Source organism: Astatotilapia calliptera, chromosome 10 (assembly GCF_900246225.1).
Source record: "Astatotilapia calliptera chromosome 10, fAstCal1.2, whole genome shotgun sequence".
NCBI lineage: Eukaryota > Metazoa > Chordata > Actinopteri > Cichliformes > Cichlidae > Astatotilapia > Astatotilapia calliptera.
In genome coordinates, this window is record NC_039311.1 from 14,585,944 (window position 1) to 14,607,816 (window position 21,873).

General features: G+C 38.5%; 1 protein-coding gene across 14 annotated transcripts in view; it reads left to right on the plus strand.

Annotated features, from left to right (window-relative positions):
- Positions 1 to 21,563, plus strand: part of LOC113031125 (neurexin-2-like) — a 128,164-nt gene extending 106,601 nt beyond the window's left edge. For 7 of the 14 annotated variants that reach the window (XM_026183022.1, XM_026183024.1, XM_026183025.1 and 4 more), the window contains 6 exons: positions 4,327 to 4,508; positions 12,065 to 12,236; positions 14,390 to 14,479; positions 15,817 to 16,145; positions 17,748 to 17,832; positions 18,988 to 21,563. In XM_026183022.1, coding sequence (XP_026038807.1) covers positions 4,327 to 4,508; positions 12,065 to 12,236; positions 14,390 to 14,479; positions 15,817 to 16,145; positions 17,748 to 17,832; positions 18,988 to 19,790 — 1,661 coding nt within the window. In that variant the 3' untranslated portion in view covers positions 19,791 to 21,563. The remainder of the gene's footprint in view (positions 1 to 4,326; positions 4,509 to 12,064; positions 12,237 to 14,389; positions 14,480 to 15,816; positions 16,146 to 17,747; positions 17,833 to 18,987) is intronic. The other 7 variants (XM_026183027.1, XM_026183028.1, XM_026183029.1 and 4 more) reach the window with 3 other exon arrangements.
- Positions 21,564 to 21,873: the final 310 nt, after the last annotated feature.

The following is a 21,873-nucleotide window of genomic DNA, read 5'->3' on the forward strand; positions in this document are numbered from 1 at the left end:
AATTCAGGAGTTACTGCTATCTATAGACAGGTGTTTCTGTGCAGGTGTATTAATATTCTATATTTTTTGATGCACACACAAGGAGTGCTTGCTACCTTTGTTCGCCTTTCTGCTCTGTCTGTTTTCTGTGATCCCAACAGCAAACTAAATGTTTGTGTTTGGAAACCATTTGTAGTGAGACGTTTCCTTGACGGGGGAAATCATTTCTGAGATTAAAGAGTTTTTGTTGTTTTTGTTTATCTCATCAGTGTGTACTGCTCACAAAGAAATCCCTTCTTCCAGCAGACTTAATTGAAATTTCATAATTTCCGAAATACACTTCCATAGGTCCATAATTAATAAGCAGTCACCCAATATCAAGTGTTGTACTTCAAGACCATTTGGTTAATGAGCTTTAGCTTAGTTATTCGGAAATTTGGTCACGTGTAATTGAGTACAGTAAAGACTGGATTGGATTTTTGTCTGCTGTATTTTTGCCGAGAAGAATCCATTAAAATATACGAAATCACTCCTGATACCAATCTGAACTAATGATAAAATTAATACACGGTTTCATGCGTAGGCGTTAGCTGAATCAAGAGGGTATCTACTGATACTCTTCTTTGTTCCATCCACTGCGGCTTAGCGAGTAAACACTCGCAGTTAAAAGCCCTGTAGCCTTGGAAGATATCCACTTGACTAATTCAGTCTGCTGGAGTCAGTTAGTAGCTGCGTCTGAACTTTCCCTCAGCACATCTGTCAGTGTTGTTCACCGTCACTTGCATTAATATCCATTTAGGTTTTGCTGCACCCAGTATGGAAAGAATGAATAATTACAGTGAACAATACATGGCAGCTCTGCCGTGTACATTAGCCTACATGTGAACATGTCAGTTATATTTTAGCTGAGTATATAATAACAGGCAGATATAATTTTCTAACTTCTCAGTTACAGTGAAAGACTACAGGTTAAATTGCTGTTTTCACATGAGATGACTTATCTGGTAATTAAGCATGACTTTGTCGTATTTGAATAGAATGAAGATGCCATCTATTGCTTTGCTAAAATATGATTTTCTTTCATAAATCTACATTTTTGTTGTTATTTAGCTATAACGAAAGTCCCCCACATTTTTCTGATGACATTTGGTGACATTTGTACTCACCACACTATTAAATGTGATGCAGCGATCGACCAAAGACCGGTATTTAGACTTCTAAAACTGGGAACAAGAAGTGCATGAGGCTTAAGCCTCTTGAGTATACTTTTAAAGAGGTGTCCTGGCTTATACAGCACAGTGAAATTTGAAAAGAGGCCTGATATGAAATGGGGTCTCCGAACATGTGGACTGACCACACCGTGGCTTGGCTGCTCTTTGTTTGCTTTCACAAGAGTAAACAGAGCTAGGAATCATGAAGGCTTGTATGATATAATCAACTGCAGCATTATGGTCCTCCAACAAATACCAGCAGTGTTTGATTTTGGCTGAGTATGTGGTGAAGTGCTAGTTTGGAACTCCTTATAGGCAAGTAGACTATCTGCACAAGTACTGCACTATATGTTGTAGGGCTGATAGAATTTATTACCATATGCCCTCATAATGCTATGTTGTTTTTCATAACAAAGGCGTAACATCCGATGGGGCAGTTGGGACAATACCCCGAGGCCCAGAGGATGTGAGGTGGGGGCTAGTTGGCATAGTTACCAGATAATTAGTCCTGCTAATATTTTAAATTCACAATTTTATCTTTTGGACCGAAGCTCGTTTATGCAGTATACATTTTCTTTATTAATTGAATTTTAGCTCTGCAAATATTTACTCTCCACTGATTAAAACAGAAACCTTTTCTAAATGCATTTTGATGGCACAGAGGCATGCTGGGAAATCTTTGATTATTTTATGTTTGTTTGCTTTTTTCTGGCCTTTCTCTCTGTCATTTGTGGTTGATGCAGGCGAACCTGTTTACATCTCCTGTGATGCTGTTGTAAATTATGTTTAGCAGGACTTTTTTTTTTTTAAAGTACGGTTGAAAAGAGGAAGGAGAGAACAGGATGAGTATACCTGCAGGACTCTGGGTTTAAGCAGTGTTGTCAGTGAGCGCAAGGTCCGAAAGATAAAGTTGGGACGGTGAGTAGTTTGCGTTTTTATAGAGCACTGAAACATTGTTCTCATTTATAGGCTGGAAATATACAAATAATACTGTAATATGTGTGCATGATGTATCTAGAAGCTGGACCATAGGAAACGATTGTGAATGAGGAGTCCTATAAATAAGTCTGTGACGATCTGTGGGTAATGGGTTTCTCTCGTTTGTTCCATGCTTACACACATTACAGATGTTTTTATATGATTTTCGCGAGGCTGAATCTGTTTTGGGCTTTTGGAAGATGGTGCAAGTTTATAGCATGAGCTTATTTAAATGTGTCTGTTCCTTTGAATGCTTTTATCCGTGGTTCTGATCAAAAGCTGGAACCATGTTATTGATATTAGTATTACTGCTACTATACCATGTAATATTTTTTTACACAAATATACATTGTGTGTCTGTGTGTGTGAGAGAGAGCGATCCTGCTTTGGTTGCTGGCAGTAGGAACCTAAAAAAAACACCGTATCTGCCCCGGGGCCCATCGCAGAGTTGTTACGGCTGTGATTCGTAACCTATATTTTGTTTAAGACACAATAAGACACGGGCATAGTAAGCAAGATAGTGGTTTGAAAATGAATCTAGAAGCCCATTACACATCACTGTGAAAAATAACAAAGTCCCCTTGCAAAATTCTGCAAAGAAAAGTAATCTAAGAAGAAGAGACGAATCTACAAGGACACACAAACCTTTTCAGTCTTCTCAAAAGTAATTTGGGAAGAGGAGACTAAGAGGCCAGCTGTGAGTAACATTAACTGAAAGGAAGAAGCCAATAAAACCGCTCTTTGATGTGACTAATGTCACTGACTCATATTCGACTGCAAATCCCTGACATTAATTAAGATTACCTCAGTAAGAAATAATTTTGTTTTAAAATAATTGCTGTCAGAGAACCTGCCCTTTTAATTTAAATTCAAAGCCAGCACAGGATGTTTTTCAGCATTTGGATTAGGCGTTTAATGTTAAGAAAGCATCCAACCAGCAGCTTGATCTGTCAATAGGAAACCTGTATGGTGAGTGCCCATTACGCTGAAGAGTGGAGTCTTTGTAGAAGGTTGACATTGAGGCTACAATTTTGTCTCAAGTGTTTCTCTGAGCTTCTATACTTAAATCTTTGAGAGATTCGGGCATTGAAAACCACCAGTCGTGAAACCAGCTCTTAGGTTTCAGTTGCTGAAACGATCCAACACGAGTTTATTTGTACTTTCTTAAGTAATTCTCATTTCTGCTATGGCCACGTATTACAGTGACTGCACTATCACCTGCCTTTATGTAACTTTGTAACCTGCGGACAGCGCTTGGTTCTCACTTAGATTTTCCACATTTAAACTATGAAAGCTGTGTGGATTATATTAAATGGCTTAAAGTACACAAATGAAAGAATTTAGCAAATTATTGTTGAAATGCCTTTATGCAGTCTGTTAGTTTTTTTTAGAATTTAGGAAAATGTAACAGGTGTCACAAGAGGTGTCATATGTACAGGCTGATCAGCATATGGATTCTGCAATTTAAGCAAGGCAAATGTTGTTTATGTTGTTTATCTCAAGGAGACAAAAATCTTGCTGAGCACAGAGGAAAGACTTCCACAGTAAAGGTTCAAGCAGATATATTTCGTTCTCATGCACCTCTTAGATTCTGCACCAGCTGCTATTTTGTATTAATATCAAGTGTTTGCGATGCATTTTAACTGTGATTATTAAATGGTTGGCTAAATGACAAAAAACAAACTGAACTGTCCAGAATATCATCCTTATCTTTCAAAAACCAAGAAGGTACAGGGACAAAAGATGCTGCTAGTTTCTGGATTTCCATGGTGCAAGAGAAGTTTACATTTGTGAAAGCAAAGCTTTATCAAAATGAGTAGTTCAGGCTATTTAATGGAGATTCATGAGTGGGTTTCTTTAATAAATCTCCCATCTTTGGTTGAAGTTTTTCTCTGCCTATGGCATGATTTTGAAAAATGAAAGGTAGTGTTCGTGCAAGGAAAGAGAGACGTGGAATCTCATCTCTTTATAATAAGGATTGGTACTTCCAGAAAAAAAACCTAAAAACGAACAAATGTTAAATTAGTTAAAAGAACCAAGGCTAAGGGAAGACACCTGATAAAGCAGAACTAATTATGTTAAAAATGCTGCCTGTTTTTAAAAGTGTCTCTGGCTACTGTCTGTCCTCTCATCTTTTCCTTATTGCCTCTGTTCCCAGCTGGCACCACGTATATCTTCGGGAAAGGCGGAGCTCTCATCACATTCACCTGGGCCCCCAATGAGCGCCCGAGCACCCGAGCTGACCGCTTAGCCGTGGGCTTCAGCACTCAGCAGAAGGATGCCATCTTGGTGCGAGTGGAGAGCACCCATGGGCTTGGAGACTATCTTCAGCTGCACATAGTAAGAACGTGAATCTGTGTGGCTTTAAGTCACAAAAAGGGAAGACTGGTATCACACTGCTACGATAGATAAAAAAAAAACACTTAAAGGAGATTAGAATTTAAATATTTCATACATATGACCTGCGGCTCTGAACACTCTGAATACTATGCTCATTCTTTTTCTGGTTTCTAAATATTACAAGTGGAGTTACTTAGACAGAAAATGTAAGAATGATTACCCAGAGAGATTTTAAGATACTTTTCTATTCATTTTATTTCCTTCTCCGAGTGAGTCTGCTCATACCACCTGCATCCTGTATTCATGAGCTTAAAATCATGTTGTGATTATACGAGAGCAGACTTTCTGTGTAGAATAAATTATCCTTAATAGCATTTATGGTCATTCATATTGTGCTATTTAATGTCACACTTTGCAAATATGGTTATAAAGAAGCATTGTGATTGGTTTAGGAGGCGAAAAGGACAACATACTTTGTATGTCATGGAAATCTGGTCTGTGTGAGGTGTGAAGCCTATCAGAACTGTTCAAATTAGTCTACTCTGTCTGCAAACAGAAGAGTGCAACAGCAACTATTTGAATGCCCGAACAACATGTACATACATAGTTAGAAACAAATGAAACCATGAAATGAACGTCACTACACTGAAATGTGAACTTTTTATTCAAAAGTTTTAAAAAAAAAATGCTGCTGTGGCTTCTTAAGTGTTAACCTTTATTATTCAGGCCAGGTCTGCATGTTGAGGAGGCAGAGAAAGAGCCGTCAGGATAACATCACATGACCTTTCTGCAAAATGATTCACAACATTTGGATATCTGTTGGCACTGCACATATGCACAGAGCTTTTTTGGAGGGTGTAGATTACAGTAACTATGATGTCATCATGTGCTTCAGAGCGGCTGCAGCTACTTCTCAAATGCTCACCAGCTTCCGACAACAAGGCAGCCATGTAACTCAGGGGTTCTTAAAGGGAAACCCTAACAAGAGATTTCAGCTTCCCTCACGAGTTGCCACAGAGCGTGTTATTCTATCGATAAACTGGTAAGCCGTTCCTGATGCTGATTGCAGTACTTTCAACCTTTACGTATGTGAACAGTACGTGGTTGCTGTCGTACTGGCAGCATTTCCATGAGCAGTTAAATAAATATAGACAGCGCAGAAATAGTTACAGCTACAAAAAGGGGAAGAAAAAGACGGCTAAGGTGCCAAAGTTTTATTTTAGTAAACTTGTAAGTCACATATCATCATTTCTCTCCAGATAAGCTGATGAAGGCCCAAAAAAACAGGAAGCAAACTCACATTTGCTGGTGGAGTTCTAATGCTCTAATCTTAATTAAATGAAATGGATATAACTAAACCTCTCGGCCTATTTTTAAATGACGTTTTAACTAGACTTTGTCCTTATTCTAACTTGGCGCAGAAGCATCACAGCTTGTGTGATTCACCGATTAGTGGCATCTGAGTCCAAATATTGGAATAAAATAGGAATTAATAAATCACACAAGTACAAGAAGGAGAAGAGGCGCACGCACGTCAGCAGACTACGAGATATTTTCTGGTGATGAACACGTGTGTGGATATGTGTTTGCGTGCCTGTGTGTGTGTGGTCGTTGAAGCCAAGTGGCGCCTCAGCATCTGCCTGCAATGGTGCCTTTTTCTGGAGGGAAATCAGGCTTTTTAGTATGGAGCCACAGGACAGGTGTGCCGTGATGAAAACCAGAAGGGAGATCTGTCAAACGTCTGTGAATGGTGTAATAATTAAAATCACATCTGTTGACAAAACTCGTAACTCGAAGTCGCTATCTTATTAGCAGACACTTTTGTGGTAAACACTAAAAGGAAAAAAAGCCTTTATAAGATTACAAATCTGACCTTTGAAAGCAAAACTTTGGCTCCTCTTATTTTTAATTATTATTTCTCATTTGAATTGGATTCATTCTGATTAGGAAGCTTTGAGGTCAGCTGTCTGGTGTTTGCATGTGTGGATGCACACGCACTTAGTGTCATATCCACTAAAGTAATGAATATGTCCTCAGTGGCTAATCTAATCTGTGGCACGTGTCTGATCAGCTCCCTGAAGACAGCTAGTGTCCGTTCCAGGGGACCAGTTCAGCTCAGAAGCTGCCGTTTTGGGCATGCATAACCACACAGTTACATTACTGTTTTGGGCATTGGCAGAAGCAAAGACGAATGGACCCCATGTGCAGAAAGAACCCAGCCTGAAAACAATCTGATTGAATTGTTTATATTCCAAAAAACAAAAACAAATAAGTCTTCTGATGAAAAAGTTTTTATGACCCTTCTGAAACCAGTTGTGAATTACGTGTGCGCCTCTTTTATTCATATCATTTTTATTCTAAAAGGAATTTGAATTGTAATATCAGTCTCTGTATTAAAGTACCTGCTGTTAAGTGTGGAAAAGTACTTTCTACCTGATTTATTGGACTCATTTGATCTAATATTGAACTTTTTGGTGCAGATACAACGCACAGAAGCAGGTAAAAGACTAGAATAAAAAACATCATGCACAAAATCTGTTGTTGGATGAACACAATTTAACCACGTGATTTAACCAAGTAAAATAACCAATTTTTGAACATGTCAAAGTATAGTATAGTATACTTACATTGACTTGAAGTGATTTATTTATGTAGAGCGAAATTTGGCAACTAACCACTCTGACTAGATTGTATCATGTCATCTCAACAAGAACAAATTAAGCTGCTGAATTTCATGCAGATGCTACTTGATTTAATTGCGTTCACCATAGAAACATGAAATTATTTAGTTCAAATTACAAGTTTGAATCTTGTACATGTAACAACCACCCAATTTCAATTTTTTGAGTGTGCTTGTCAGCATCTCCTCATTTTCCACACCACATTGACTCTGTCTCTTAATCTTAACTCTGAGTGCAGGGCAAGGGGAAAGAAGGGGGGCATCACATTCGTCCTACCAAACCAAATACATATTTTTGTTTTAACGGATATTCTGCTAATTGTAATTTGCACATATATCACATTATACTGAAAAAACAGATAAAAACTGTAGTGTTGAACATTTAAGCAAAAGTGTTTTTCCTCCACATGTCATTTACTTGACATATTTTGGTCCAAAAATCCTGCCCTGGATGTTTGTTTTTTTTAAATCGTCTCATTTAAATTGCATTTCCAGTTTTAAATGTCTGAATCTGACCTTGCCAGCCGTAGACTGTTGCTAGTAAATGCAAGGATTCCTGCCTGCGTGCAAAGTGAGCTGAAAACATTTTTCCTAGCATCTGCCAAGTCCTTGCGCACAGACAGATTGCTGAGTTTGACACCTTATTACTGCTCAGCGGAGGGAAATCCAAAGCAGTTCAGGTGATGTTGAAATCTTTTTTTAGTTTCCCAACAATTTCACACCTTCTTGTTTTGTAGAGACATAAGTTGTGATTTGTTTTAATGTATTCTGCTTTAGTGTTAATTCTTCTTTTTATCTCATTCTGTCTCCACGCTGGAATTTGCCCTCTGCAGAAGAGGACGACTGAGAGCAAAGCTGGCTTGAATAACAGTTGAAAATAGTAAAGGAAACAAATGATATGAGCTTTTTATGGTTTCGATTTTCTTCAGATTTCACCCCTTTCATTCAAAACTACCACTGTGATGAATAATTACAGTGGGATTTGAGAGCTGCTGAAGATTGCTGTAATAAACTGGTCACATGGTTAGCTCAAAAATATGACTTTGAACACGGTACATGCACCAGCTTAAAAGACCAATTATTCTGCACAAAAGCAGCAAACCATCACCATATTCAGTTGAGAGCACATCAGAGTGGCTAATGCTATTTTCAAATGGTCATGTTTTTAATGAGTGACTAAAAGATGAAACAAAACAGAACATACACTGTGCAAAATGGAGACTATTAGAATTGTTAAAGCAGTGCTTCAAGAGCAAAAGATCAACTTACTGGATGAGATTTGGGTGGACCTCAGTGATTCCTTAATCTCACTCCTCTCCCCAATATTATTAAGGTGATAAGCCATTTAGCTATATAGCCAGAATATATTTTACAGTAATAATTACACATTTTTATGCAGAACTTATTTTAGTTGGGAATCAGTGTCTTTCATAATCTTTTAAATTTTATAGCTCAGTTTCCTTCATTTAAGATGTGTCGTTTCCATCAGAAATTAATGGAAACCTTACCCCTGACCACAGCGACACACCTGATTGAAGCACATTTTATCATTTCTATATTTCTGAGAAAGATTTGAAGACTCTAAAATCCCAACAGTATTGTCGCAGGCTCCCACCCACCTCTAAAAAGTCTCTAGTAGAGAGTATAGTAAAGCAAGCCAATTCAGAGACAAACATTTGGCTGGTGACAAACCGAGACAGACAGAAATGCTGGTGGTGTTAAAAGAATCATGATCGGTCCACTCTGTGCTCTGTTTAAAAATATATCAGGCAGCGGCGATGTATTATCACAGAAGAACTGTTAGTATTGTAACTCTTTTAATTCATTTTGTCACGTCATCATTTCATCTGAAGAAGCTGCAAATTCTTGAAATCACATATCCTTATAAAAATCAGTACTTTTTCCCTCATGTGAATTATAGTCAGTAGCAGGTTAGATGAGATACAGGAATGAAAAATCTTTGGGAGAAAAGTAAGAGTCCATCAGAGCGGGTGTCGAAACAGTTTAGTGAGTGTGCAAGAAAATGCACTTCATACAGTTACATGGGCATTAAAAACCACTTTGCAGTTAAGGAAGTGATGTCACAGTCACAGTCAACGAGTTAATGTCAGTCAGATAAAATAACCACAACCATAATAATATATAACTTTAAGCCTTTATATAAACTCAATGCAGTTATCATAATGCTGTGTTTATAGTGGCCAGTTATCCATTCCTTATTTATTCCACAATCATTCAAAAATCTGGCACTCTGCACCCTTGCACATATAAATCTTGAAATATGCTATATTCATGTTGCCGTCTGTATTATCTGTTTGTCTATTCTGTTAAGTACACTGAGAGGAATGAAAAATGCTTTTCCAGGCTGCAGATAAGTTTATTTGTGCTAAAAGTTTTGTATTATGGGGTTCTATAAGGGTCGACTCACAAAATGCTTGTTTCAGCACCACATTGCCTTCAATTTTGTATTTTATCTGGAAAATGCTTTGCCCTGCACACTGAAAAAATGATGCTAAAGGGCAGTGAGTAAAAATGTGATGGGTCATGACCAAGCATCAGTATGTGATAAGTTGGGAGTGAGAATGTGTTGACTAGAATGGCCAAGCTTTTGTTTACAAAAACCGGGGTGCATTAGTGTTGCTTTGCCAACTGTCAAAAGGTGCTTCAGGGCTATTTTGCAATCACTCTCTAAGACTGAGTAAGCAAAATAGGAGCAGCACTTTTTGAAGCCATAAGGACCCCCAGGCAGACTCTCCTGGCCCTGGAGATTTTAATTGTTGTCCAGAGGACACGAGTTGAAATTTGACCTGAGGTCGCACTACCCTGTAGCTGCCTAATGACTACTCATCAGTTTGCATCATCGGAAGAATATTTAAACTACCGACATCCAAAGTTGTCCATTTAGGTTACAGATAAGTATACAAAGAAAATATAAAGGATAACACTGACAATAAAAAATATAAGGAATTTATAGTAAGTGCGTATCAAAAGGCATTTAAAGGATTTCTCATTTGCCAAAGTGTGTCTTTGTTCTTGAAGGGGTGTACATGTTCTGTGACATTTGTGTGACTTTAACTGTCCAGCTTTTGTTCAGGGATCATAATTCAATTCAATTGCACATATTCACCTGTTCATGAGTTCATGATGGCTTTCAGGTGATTTTAGAAAGCATAAAAAGATAACAATCCTTAAAACTTCTGTACTTAACACCAGCCATGTCAGCAAGAATAATTATTTCAAATTCAAAAGGTTTCTCGAATGGTTTTACATGTGATTAGAGGGTAAGAGCAAAGCACCGAGACAGGTTTTACATCACACCATCAAGGAAGGAAAAGAAGTCTACGTATTTGAATTTTTAGCCTTTGAGTCAGTAATGCAGTACTGGAGGTAGAAGAAAATGGGGAACAATCAGTTATATGAAATGGTGCATGTCAAGGAATAAGCTGTGCAGCTCATTTCTGACAGTAGAGGCAGGGAATCCAATTGCAATGCAAGGCCCACTGTTGAACATATTTACATAATGGCTGTAAGGCCAGTAGATATTGTGCACATCATAGCATGGAAGGCCAGCAGTTTGCAAGATTTTATTCAAATAAAACACAACTCCAGTCATTTTCACTCTTTACCTCGTCTTTCCTCGCTGGTTCAAGGTCTGATACGGTGTAACCAGCTGCAGGAGTCGAGATTGTTTGAATAAGAACCTTCAGATTCTTTTGTCCTTGACTGTAAACATTTGAGATACACATGTTATGGGGTGGGATAAAAGTAGAATATTACTGCATGTGTTATACATATCATAATATCACATTGCATAATCTCTGGTCTACAATGAAATAAGTATGGTCTTTTGATTTATTTCTCCACCTTTTCTACTTGCTTACTTACTTCTGTATTAAACCAGCATTAAAGGTTAATGCTATAAGTCGAGGGAAAGTGGCCCCGCAGCTTTATGTGTTGTTTCTCACTATGTCTATTATAACCACCATAGCACTTTGTCCTTGGCTTGCATTTAAAATGACTGCGAGGCAGTGAACGTACAAGGGCCGGACAGGCACAGAGACCCCACAGAGTTTGCTTCCAATGTTTCTTATTAGTACCAAACAAAGGCTAGTTTGAGAAGCAGATTTGACCTTTGAGGAAGGTTGGCAGGAGTAGGTAGAGGCTGACAGGGTGAGAAGTTGGTCAACCAAAAGAGAAACAGCAGGATTCTGTCAAGAGTGATCCACATCAGGAAAGTGGAGCTGGCTGCTGAGGGGAAATGGCACTGAACCCTAAAGAAAGAACTAAACATACTGCCCATGTCACAAAGGATATGGGTTTCCGTTTAAACAAGGTTCCTGGCCTGACAAGCAGATAGATTAAACTTGTCAAGCCATTGTCTCTTTAGTCAGAAAAGTGTGAAAAATATTATAAAAAGATAAACATCACCAATTTAATTAAAACAGTTCTTTTGATGTACAAAGCAAATATCAATATTAAATATAATTTAATAATACACGCCAAACGGCACGCAATCTGCTAAGCTGTAAAATAAATGCATAAATAAATACTAGCAATAATTACTATTTTATCATTCACAACTGACACTGTATTGTTCAACCTGTGTTATATGCTCTTAATAGTGATATCCAGCAGCAGATTGAAGTGGGGCATAATGCCCCCCAGGGCAAATGCCCTAAGGCTCAAAGTACAGGCCCCGAGAAGCAGAGGAATACCTCTAAGTAGGGTTAGCCCTTACTTTCATTTATTTTTAAGTGATTGCTCAACATGTTTCACTATCTTGGACTTTCCCCAAACCCATTTGTGGCAATGCTCGCTTTTCCTACCGCATCTGTCATTTGCCTAATGAGTCACGTTCATTCTTGTTTTTGTGCAGGATCAAGGAAACATTGGTGTCATCTTCAATGTGGGGACAGATGACATCACTATTGATGAGCCTGCTGTCATAGTAAATGATGGCAAGTACCATGTTGTACGCTTCACACGCAGTGGTGGCAATGCCACTCTCCAGGTGGACAACCATCCAGTCATTGAGCGTTATCCACCAGGTAAGGTTAACAGGACAAACTTTGGAGTTATTACACGCATAGTAAGACAGCATGAAACTTCTGGATCAGAGAGAAAGGGTTGCATGTCTGCCTATTTCTGCCTTGGCAGTTTGCCCAGTGAATAATTTTAATTCAGTGTTCCTGCGTGGTTATTTGATCAGTTTATAAGAGATCTATTAAAGTTGCCTCATGCAACTAAAAATTATGTGTTTGTGTAAAAATATAATAGTTTGAAATGAGTAAATCTCCTTAAAGCTGCCTTTTTGAGTTTAGCAATTCAGGTATTTTCATCAGCTGCTGCCGTATTTGCATTTAGTTTGGTAGAGAGGTGGGAAGATGTGAAGTTGTGGCTCAGGTGGGATTCTCTAGACTTTTCTAAATGGTGTAATATTTAAGCCATTCTTGTGCGGCTTAAGTGCTATTTCAGCCCAATATAGCAGTGTTTTAGATGTGAATGTATGAACTGCTAGCCTTAAATTTATATGATAGTGTTGTTTTCAATAAATATTCACTTGACAAATTCTTGCTGACATTCAAAATGTGGCTGTGATCATGCTTGATCATACTTAATCTGTCTGTTGTTAGATACAAAATAGTGTAGATTCACTAAAGGGAGACTGTTATAATGATAAGTTATATAACAGTTTTATTTTATGTGTGGTAACTTATGATAGTGAGTAAAAATCACTCAACTGTGTGCACACAACATATACATGGACCCAAAAAAGAAAAGATACATACATAAAATGATCATAACTGGCTGTGCTTTAACCTGTTCTGAACCAATCTACCAATTAACCTTATTCAGAGCAGGTGCACCAGCTGGCATAGTGGGACACAAACCACATCTTTTCTGTGCCTCCAGCTGGTGTTCAAATCACAGATGCATATAACACGAGGGCACATGCAAGCATGCAATTGGGTAATGAAGATGGTGTGCACCTTTATGTCAGCTCCCACTCAGCAATCAGTGATATTTGAAACATTTCACATGGCAATGCATAGAATAGTTAGAAATAGGGAGTGCACATCACACAAGTTTCTTGTGCCTTAAATAGATATCAAATATCATGGAGTATTTTTTTCTGGCAATTTGTTTGAGAAAAAAAAGGCAAACATATTTTAACATCTTCACTATATTACAGCTTACAGTATAACCAGGCATTTAACTGCCTTTTCATTGTTGTGCTGTAATGGTTTACTTTAGATTCTAATAATTATTCATATTTGTATTAATTACAAATTTGTTGAAAATGTTTGCAAATAATAATCTCAACAGAATGTGAATGGAACAAAATAATGTCACAATAATTTACTATCAGTTTTAGTGACCCTGTGGCTGATGATTGATAGAAATTCCTCGGTGCTAGGTCTAAATAAAAATCTGGGCTCTCCTAATGTCTAGAAACAATTCATACTGTAATTACTGTATGTTGCTTGTTCTTGTTTTATTTTAATTTATTTGTTTTGCATTTGCATGTGTTTAAAGGAGAGCTGAAGTCCTGTCTCACCGGGGAACTGTTTGTGTCTCGTTCAAATAAATGAACAAGACAATGAATGAATGAACACCAAAGAGACTTAAAATTGCAACTCCCATAAGCCTTTGATGTTGACATACTGTCACTGCCTTCTGGGAGCTCGAGTAAAAACACTGCATGTATACCATGCGCTGCATTGGAAAAATGCATTTTGGCACTGAAGTGAGCGAGACTTTGGCTCTCTGTGAATGCAATCAAATTCATATGCTCCTACTCTAACTACATGACTTTTTATCACTGTCTAAATGCAACTGTTTTCCTGATTTGATTGGTTGTTTCTTATGAATGAACGTCTGTTTTATAAAGTACATAAAATTATTCGTCTGTAATTGGTAATTACTGAAGACGATGCTTTGCTTGGAAAAAAAAATAGCTAAATAACACTAACTAGAGTAGCACATTATAAATAGCCTAAACGTTGCTCTAATTAGCATTAACAGTGTTACTCATAATAACTAGATAACACTAAGTAAAGCTCAAGTTTCTTTTAACTCACAGCTGAGTTAAAATTGATAACTTGTTAAAAATGTTAGCCGTTATAACTTTGTTTCTAACCATGTGATGTTTCAGCTTGCAGACTTTAACCTTTAATCTGTCTCTCCAAATTCTTTGAAGGACACTATGATAATGAACGACTGGCTATTGCTAGGCAAAGAATCCCATACAGACTTGGTCGGGTAGTTGACGAGTGGCTACTCGATAAAGGTAAAAAATATAATTGATTAATTAATTAATTAACCCTTGAAATAACTAGTAAATAAACTTCCCCCCCTGAGAGGTGCAGTGCCAGAAGACAAGGGTGACAAAGTGCAGGTTACCTAGACGTATACATTTCCATTTTAATTGGAACTTGTACCGGCTATGAATTTTAATGGCCACAGTATAGCTTTAAGCAGAAGAAAATGAGTGTGGAAGCAAACGGATATGGCGTGCTTGCCATTTCTTTTTGTCATCCTTATACCTTGTGGAGAGGCTGCACCTTAACAAAGATTTTAAACTAAATTAACTAAAAGCGCTTAACCCTTGTCTAACCCTCTATCATCCCTCTTAACCACTGTGTGTAATTAGATACTGTGTGTAATTATTCTACATAAATATCATTAAAATGCTGTGTAACGTTTTCATTAATACCAGTGAAGCTAACACTGGACATAAGCTGACTAGGCTTTGTTCCTAATAACTGAACCATATTTTAAACCACAGCTTCAGGATGTGTTCACCCCAGTGAACCTCTTTCCATTTTTCTTGTTCCCTGTAATCTTGTGCTGCCTTGCATTGTACTACAACGAGCACATCAGACTCCCAAGCTGAATTTTTTTTTTTGCTGCAACAAAACAACCCTGACAGGCTGTTAAAGTAGATCACTGTTTGCAGCCATTAACTTTGCTAATAAGTATTCTCCTGAGTTGGGCCCATTACCGCAGCCGCCCTCCTCAGATGTAACACTGCTTATCAGTAAAGGTGCTGACAGCGGTGCTGTTGAATATCATTGCCCCTTTGAGGAGGTAAAACAATTGGACCGTGGGGGAAACCCACAGAAAAGCATGTGTTAATGGCCTAATGGCTGATGAAGTCAGTGGGAGGAGGGAGTCAAATTTTTATTGTCATTCGGCTTCAAACTGTCTGATGTGTGGCAAGACTGCCATTTTAGTAGTTACCTGTTAAAAGGAGCCATAAGATACAGATCTTCACACCTTCTTTTTTTCCCCCTCTAAAGCTAAGAGACAAATATAAATATCATTTTCCCACAGGCAGCTGCTAACTTATTCAGTGACATTTCAAAATCATAAATAAACATCTAAATAGGCTTTAAGCCTCCTCTTCTTGTATGTGCAAAGTCAAAATTATAAACTTGCTGCTAACCAACATTTCCCTTTTTAGAGTTAACATCTAAATAAGCTTTTAAACAAATTAATTACTAAATCCCACCTGGCTCAGATGATGTTCTTGTGCAAAATCTCCCATATGCCGTCTCTGTGTGTGCTCTGCCGTTCTCTCCCCTTTTCCATCATCTCCTTCTCTGTGTTTCTGTCTAACTTTAGGGAGACAGTTGACCATCTTTAACAGCCAGGCAGCCATTAAAATTGGCGGTTCTGACAAAGGGCGACCCTTCCAGGGTCAGATTTCAGGGCTGTATTACAATGGTCTCCAGGTGCTCAAACTGGCAGCGGAAAATGACCCCAGCGTACAGGTGGAGGGGAACCTGCGGCTGGTCGGAGACTCGCTCTCCGTGGTGACCACGGACACCACCTCCGTCACCCCGCTGGCGGTGTCTGATATGTCTACCACGATCATGGAAACGACCACCACGATGGCCACCACCACCACCCGCAGGCAGCGGTCGCCCAGCTTGAGTGAGAGCATCTCAAAGGTCAGCGAGTTTAAAAAGGGGTGCTAATTTGCTGACAACAGGGAGGTAATTAGCTCATAAGGTGAAGGCTGTTGTCTATGTTTCGCAGTAGGAAAAAAGGCCATTTTAAATATGGCTCAATAACAGTGAGTGATTTTTTTTTTTTTTTTTAATTAATTAGCTTTGTAGAAATCTGGAGCTGTGCGTGATTCCCAAAATTACAAATTTATATTTCTGTTCAATTATCAGGTTGCTAATATGTCTAAGCATCCTTAACATTCTCAATCAGCTTTAAAAATGCAAAATTGTGATTAATATAAGAACAAAACTGAGTAATACTTTGGCACTGTCTTTATGTGTGTCACCTTATAAAACATAAATGTTTAAACTTGCACAGGTTTACACATTTGGAGCTTATTTAATCCCCCTGTCATGTTTAGCTTATACTGTAGTTTCTGTTCCATTCATCTTGTATTAATGCACATTTTGAAATTTAACTTGCAGTACTAGAATCTAAGATGACAGTCAACACACAATCACAAAACCAGAGAACACTTCAGAATCCCCAGTTCTTCTCTACATTTGACAATGATAAGCTTATTTTTCAGATTTTTCAGATTTTTAGGCCTTAAAGGGGTTTAGGAACATGAACACACTTTTCCCCTGATCATCATGAAAGGAGTTATGAGATGAAATGAACCACATTTAAGTCTCACACCTTGACAAATTTCAGTGTTTCACAGCATCATTAAATTTCTTAGCGCTGCATCAGCTATTACTGAAAGAATTAGGCATATAAAACCTTGTATGGAGTAATAGGTAAGCTAAAATGCTTCATAAATTCATTAAATAACAGGTTTGATCCAGCATGTTTGATTCTGAATTCGCTGCATAACTTACTTTCCATCAAGGTATTAGGATTAGGATAATGATAACATTCTTGCTTAGTGTATTTTTACAATACAGCGGCCACATAAAAACAAAGAATTTGAATGTGATAAATGCTGAAAACCCTTCAAATTGGAGAAATTTCAGTAGTTGGACTTGTCCTGAGGTTTTAAAGAACCCCCACTGCCACTGCCTCTCCTAATAAAACTGCAGAGTGCTCTTTTTGTTCCATTTCTTTTGTCTAGCTATCCTAAAATCCTAAAATGGTCTTCTCTATATTTTCAATTTATCAAAGTAATCCATTAGTGAGCCTTCTAATGCCCACTCTGCCCAGAGCCCACTGTGCATCCTGCATCCTCGTTAAATATATGTGAGAATTTTATATGGGTTTTTTGTGCAAATTTGATATAAAAGAATTGTTTAAAACCCAATTATATAGCATTTATCTCATTGAGAGCCTCCATCGGTGATGTTTTTCCATTGTTTGCACACACATAAAGTCAGCCAATGGGGTAAAGGATAAAAAGCAGCTGCTGATGGGCTCATTTTGAACTTGTAGTCTTACTAGTGTCGCTCCAGGCACAAACACTTAAGCAGTACAGTGCTGCATAGTGCAGATTTTTTTCTCAGACCGGACAGTCAGTGTAAAAAAGAGACTGTCTGTGAGCCTGAATGAAGAAAAATGTTTATTGGGTATTTGTTAAAAAAGAAATTGTATTCCCTGTTTGCTTTCAGCCACAGAACTCTGATGATATTTTGGTGGCATCAGCTGAGTGTCCAAGTGATGATGAGGACCTGGAAGAGTGTGAACCGGGAACAGGTGGGTCAATTGGTCCTTATGAAGCGATGGTACTAGGGTGCTTAGATGAGTAATGTTATTTTTACCCAGGAGTGCAGACAAAATGCAGTGCTTTTAGGCAGCCATCATTGTTCTTAACAAAACAGATCTGTCTTCTCAGTTTCATCCAACTATCTTACACTCACATATTGAGTAATTCTGTCAAATAACTGTCATTATTTGGATAGTTATTACAGACTAGCATTAATTTGTTCTCTACCCTGTATTTGTAGCTCACAAAAGTGAATCAAAGACAATCTTTGTGAAGTGTACTTCAGGCATTAAGAGAGTCTGATCGAGTTTGTGACAGAAACAAGCTGTAGAACTTGAGAGTCTGGCCTTATTGTGGGTGCCTTAATTATTAATATGACCTTATCAGAATTGTTTGTTGTTGTCTGGCCCGGCAAAGTGTGACTGAAATAATAATGAAAGAGAACCTATTGGCTGTAAATGTCTGTAGATGTATGTATCTGTAACATCTGTAACTCTGCAGAATGTTATAATCGTATATACAAATACACACACACACACAGGAAAATATATTGTTGAATTGTTGAGGCATCTAGTAGTAGTGGTTAAAGGTACATCTGTAAGATAGCAAGTGCTTTCAGAAAATCATACTATTTTGTGTGTGATTCATTCATACAATAACCTTTCTGCTCTCTTATCATTCCTCAACCTCTGCCTACAGATGTGCATATCGCAGCATGGCCATTTAAAACTTAATGTTCTTGTGTTTATTATGTGCTCTTCATTCAGCTGCCGCCTCTCACGGGTCATCTTGTATGTTTGTTTCTGCATGTGAGCTCTTTTTTACGCATTTGCTGTATTGCATTATTAAACATTCTTAATCTGCACACCCACACACATATGCATACCTTCCAAACAGCATTATGATGCTTTCGGTTTGCTTTTCTCCTCAGTTGCCAAGCGCTGATGTAAATACCCATGTATTATAGAAATGCAATTACTATAAATAAAATCACTGATAAGCCATCTAATATTAAATTCTTCATTAATAATGTACATAATGAGCAGATTGTGCTTCCGTTCTGATGAGCACAACTGCTCAGCCAGAATTTCAGTGTTAATTCTGCTCTAATTTAGGATCCCCTACCTTTTCTGTTTTCTTTCTAGGAGGTGAATTAGTGTTGCCTATTATAACAGTGGATTCCCTTGAGCCCCCATCCATCGCCACCCGTTACCCCGTCATCCCTCCTCCTCCTACTCTCCTTTCCCCACTTGAAACCACCAAAGAGTCCCTGATACTCCCTCCCCACCCTTCCTGCCCCCCGGACCAGGAGGACTGTGGTGACCCTGTGGAGGTCTCAGCCTTCGGCTCTGGGGAGATGACGGAATCCGATGACGAGGACTTTTACAATAAAAACTCCCCCTTGGTCACTGACAGGACAGTCCTTCCTCCACCCCCTGCCGCTGGTGATGGTGGAGTCCAGAAACCCCGCCCCTTACCTCCTTTTGTTCCCACCACCAACCCTGACCAGCTCCACATTCCTGCAGGCAAAATGAACACCCGTGACCAGGTGCTTCTGCCCCCTGTTCCTCCATCCTCCCGAAACACACCAGGACTAACTTACCCCCCCAATTTTCCCCATGTGCCCACAGCCAACCCCACAGCCTCTGATGATAAGAGCCTGCCTGGTGCCGTGGAGGTGATAAGGGAGTCCAGTAGCACCACGGGGATGGTGGTTGGTATCGTGGCTGCTGCTGCTCTCTGCATTCTTATCCTCCTCTATGCCATGTACAAGTACCGGAACCGGGATGAGGGCTCCTACCAGACAGACCAGAGCCACAATTTTGCCAACAATTCCACTGCGGAGGGCAACGGAGCAGTGGTCAAAGACAAAAACACAGCGACAGCCTCTGTGGCAAAGGCCATCACAAAGGGTAAAAAGAACAAAGACAAAGAATACTACGTCTGAAATCACAGGAGAGTAGGCAAGTGTGGACTGAGACAAGAGGATGAGAGAGGATGCTTTCCTTTCGCGCCCCAATATTGTCAGGTCGACTATCAGAAAAATTCCACAAAAGAAAAAAAACAAAAGAAACAACAACTGCGCAAAGCAATTGTGTCCTGCTTTTACATTTTTCTCAAAAGTCAAGGTTGCCCAGTTCCTATTAATGATAAATTCTTATCTACGGCACAAGATCTGACTCATCCTCTGTATCACAATGTGCACTCAGTCTGCATTCACCAATTCCTTATTAGTGTATCATTTTTTTATGTTTTTAACAAGCTCGAAGGAGGCATATCCACTTTGGCTTTGTATATAGCATGGATATGGCACCGTGAAGAAAGTGCTGAAAAACATCTGGTTTCTTTGTACTTCTTTGTAATGCCCTATCTCAAGTCTCAATGTCCCCATTATGATGTATGAGGCTGAACAGCCCAGCTATTGAATTTTGATGGTAGATGAACAGAGAGCACAACAGTCATCCTGGCTACACTCGAACAGAAGGCCTTCATTTGGATAAGACATCATGTCTGCAGTCTACATGTTATTTCATGTGATTTTAAAACTCCCCACTCACTCTGCCTCTATCCACAAGAGATGGTACCGTGTTGCTGATGGCTTATCGTAAAGTAAATGAAGCAAGATATTTAGCCCTCCTGGTGAAAAAAGGAATTTTCAAATCCTTCTCCATATTCTGGCCAGTGAACCTTACAGTATGATGGCTCAGAAAGAGAATTAATATCAGATATTGCAGTCAATGTGCCATGCCATTCCAGGTAGGGATGATTGTGAGCCAGTCATTCTACACCAGTGAAGGTATTTATCCGTGAACACTGCTTGTATGTACATATAGTGGTTAGCAGATTGAAAAAGCATCGTGTACGTAGGGAAGGTATAAAGAAGAATAATCATGCGAGATGCTATGCTTGGCTCGCCCCCGCAACACAGCTTTTCATGACAACTTCAAAACTGTTTCAGCCCGAACTTTACAGGAATTTTCAAGAGCTCAGAATCACATTTGAGAGTGTTTTCTGATTGCTTCTTGGAAAGAGGAAACCAACACACCTCACCAGATGCTGGCTCGCTCATAATGTTTTCTTTCTTCTAAACTGTCTTGGGATAATTCAGAAGCACACAGAAAATGTAAACATATCTTTGAAGCATAGATATTCCTTGTAAAGCAGCCAAACATGTATTGTTTTTTTTTTTCTATCGGTTATTAAATGACTATTCTACGAGATGAATAATTGAAGATTTGTGAATTGTATTGATATTTCTCTGATATTTCAATGTATCTTGTTACCACTCCTCTTAACACGTTATATTTTAGATTGCCTTTTACTCAAATCCGGACTAAAAGCACACTTTTTCCTCTGATAGCTGCAAATATCTTTTGGGTTTTTTGGGGGGGGATTATTTACGGTACAGATTATGCAGAGAAAACACAAGGGTGGAACAAACAAATGTTTTGTTTTGTTGCATTGTGCATTTTATATGTGCTAAATCTGTTACTCAATGGATCTGATAATATAAAGCCATTTTCTCTGTTGAGTTATTTATTCATGCTCTGTGATTTCGTTCTTTTTTTTATGAAAGTGCCATTCGACATGAGCTGCTCAGTGCTCAGAAAATATACCATTCCTCACTCATTGCTATTGTATAGTGTTCATGTGAAATGGATCTTAATATGTGTACAGAACGTGGATAAAGATGAAAATACACTTGATTATATACTTTGTACACAACTGTGTTGTGTGTTGCTTCTTAGAAGTTCCCTAAAATAATTAACTTTATTTGACTTTTCTTCTTGGATGCAACATTGTGGGTGAGCACAATGAAAAGAATGTAGTTTTTAGGTCAGGACAGTTCGGCTTCATGGTGTGGTAAACTGTGTGACCCTTGTTCTTGTATGCTTCTGCAACAGCTGTGGGTGTGCAGTCCCTGCAAACGGACAAAGTTAATATAGTAGTAAAATAAAACTAACTAAATTTCAAATAAGAAACTGACATTTTCAGAGGGTTAAAAAAAAGACTTTGAATATAAAAAATAC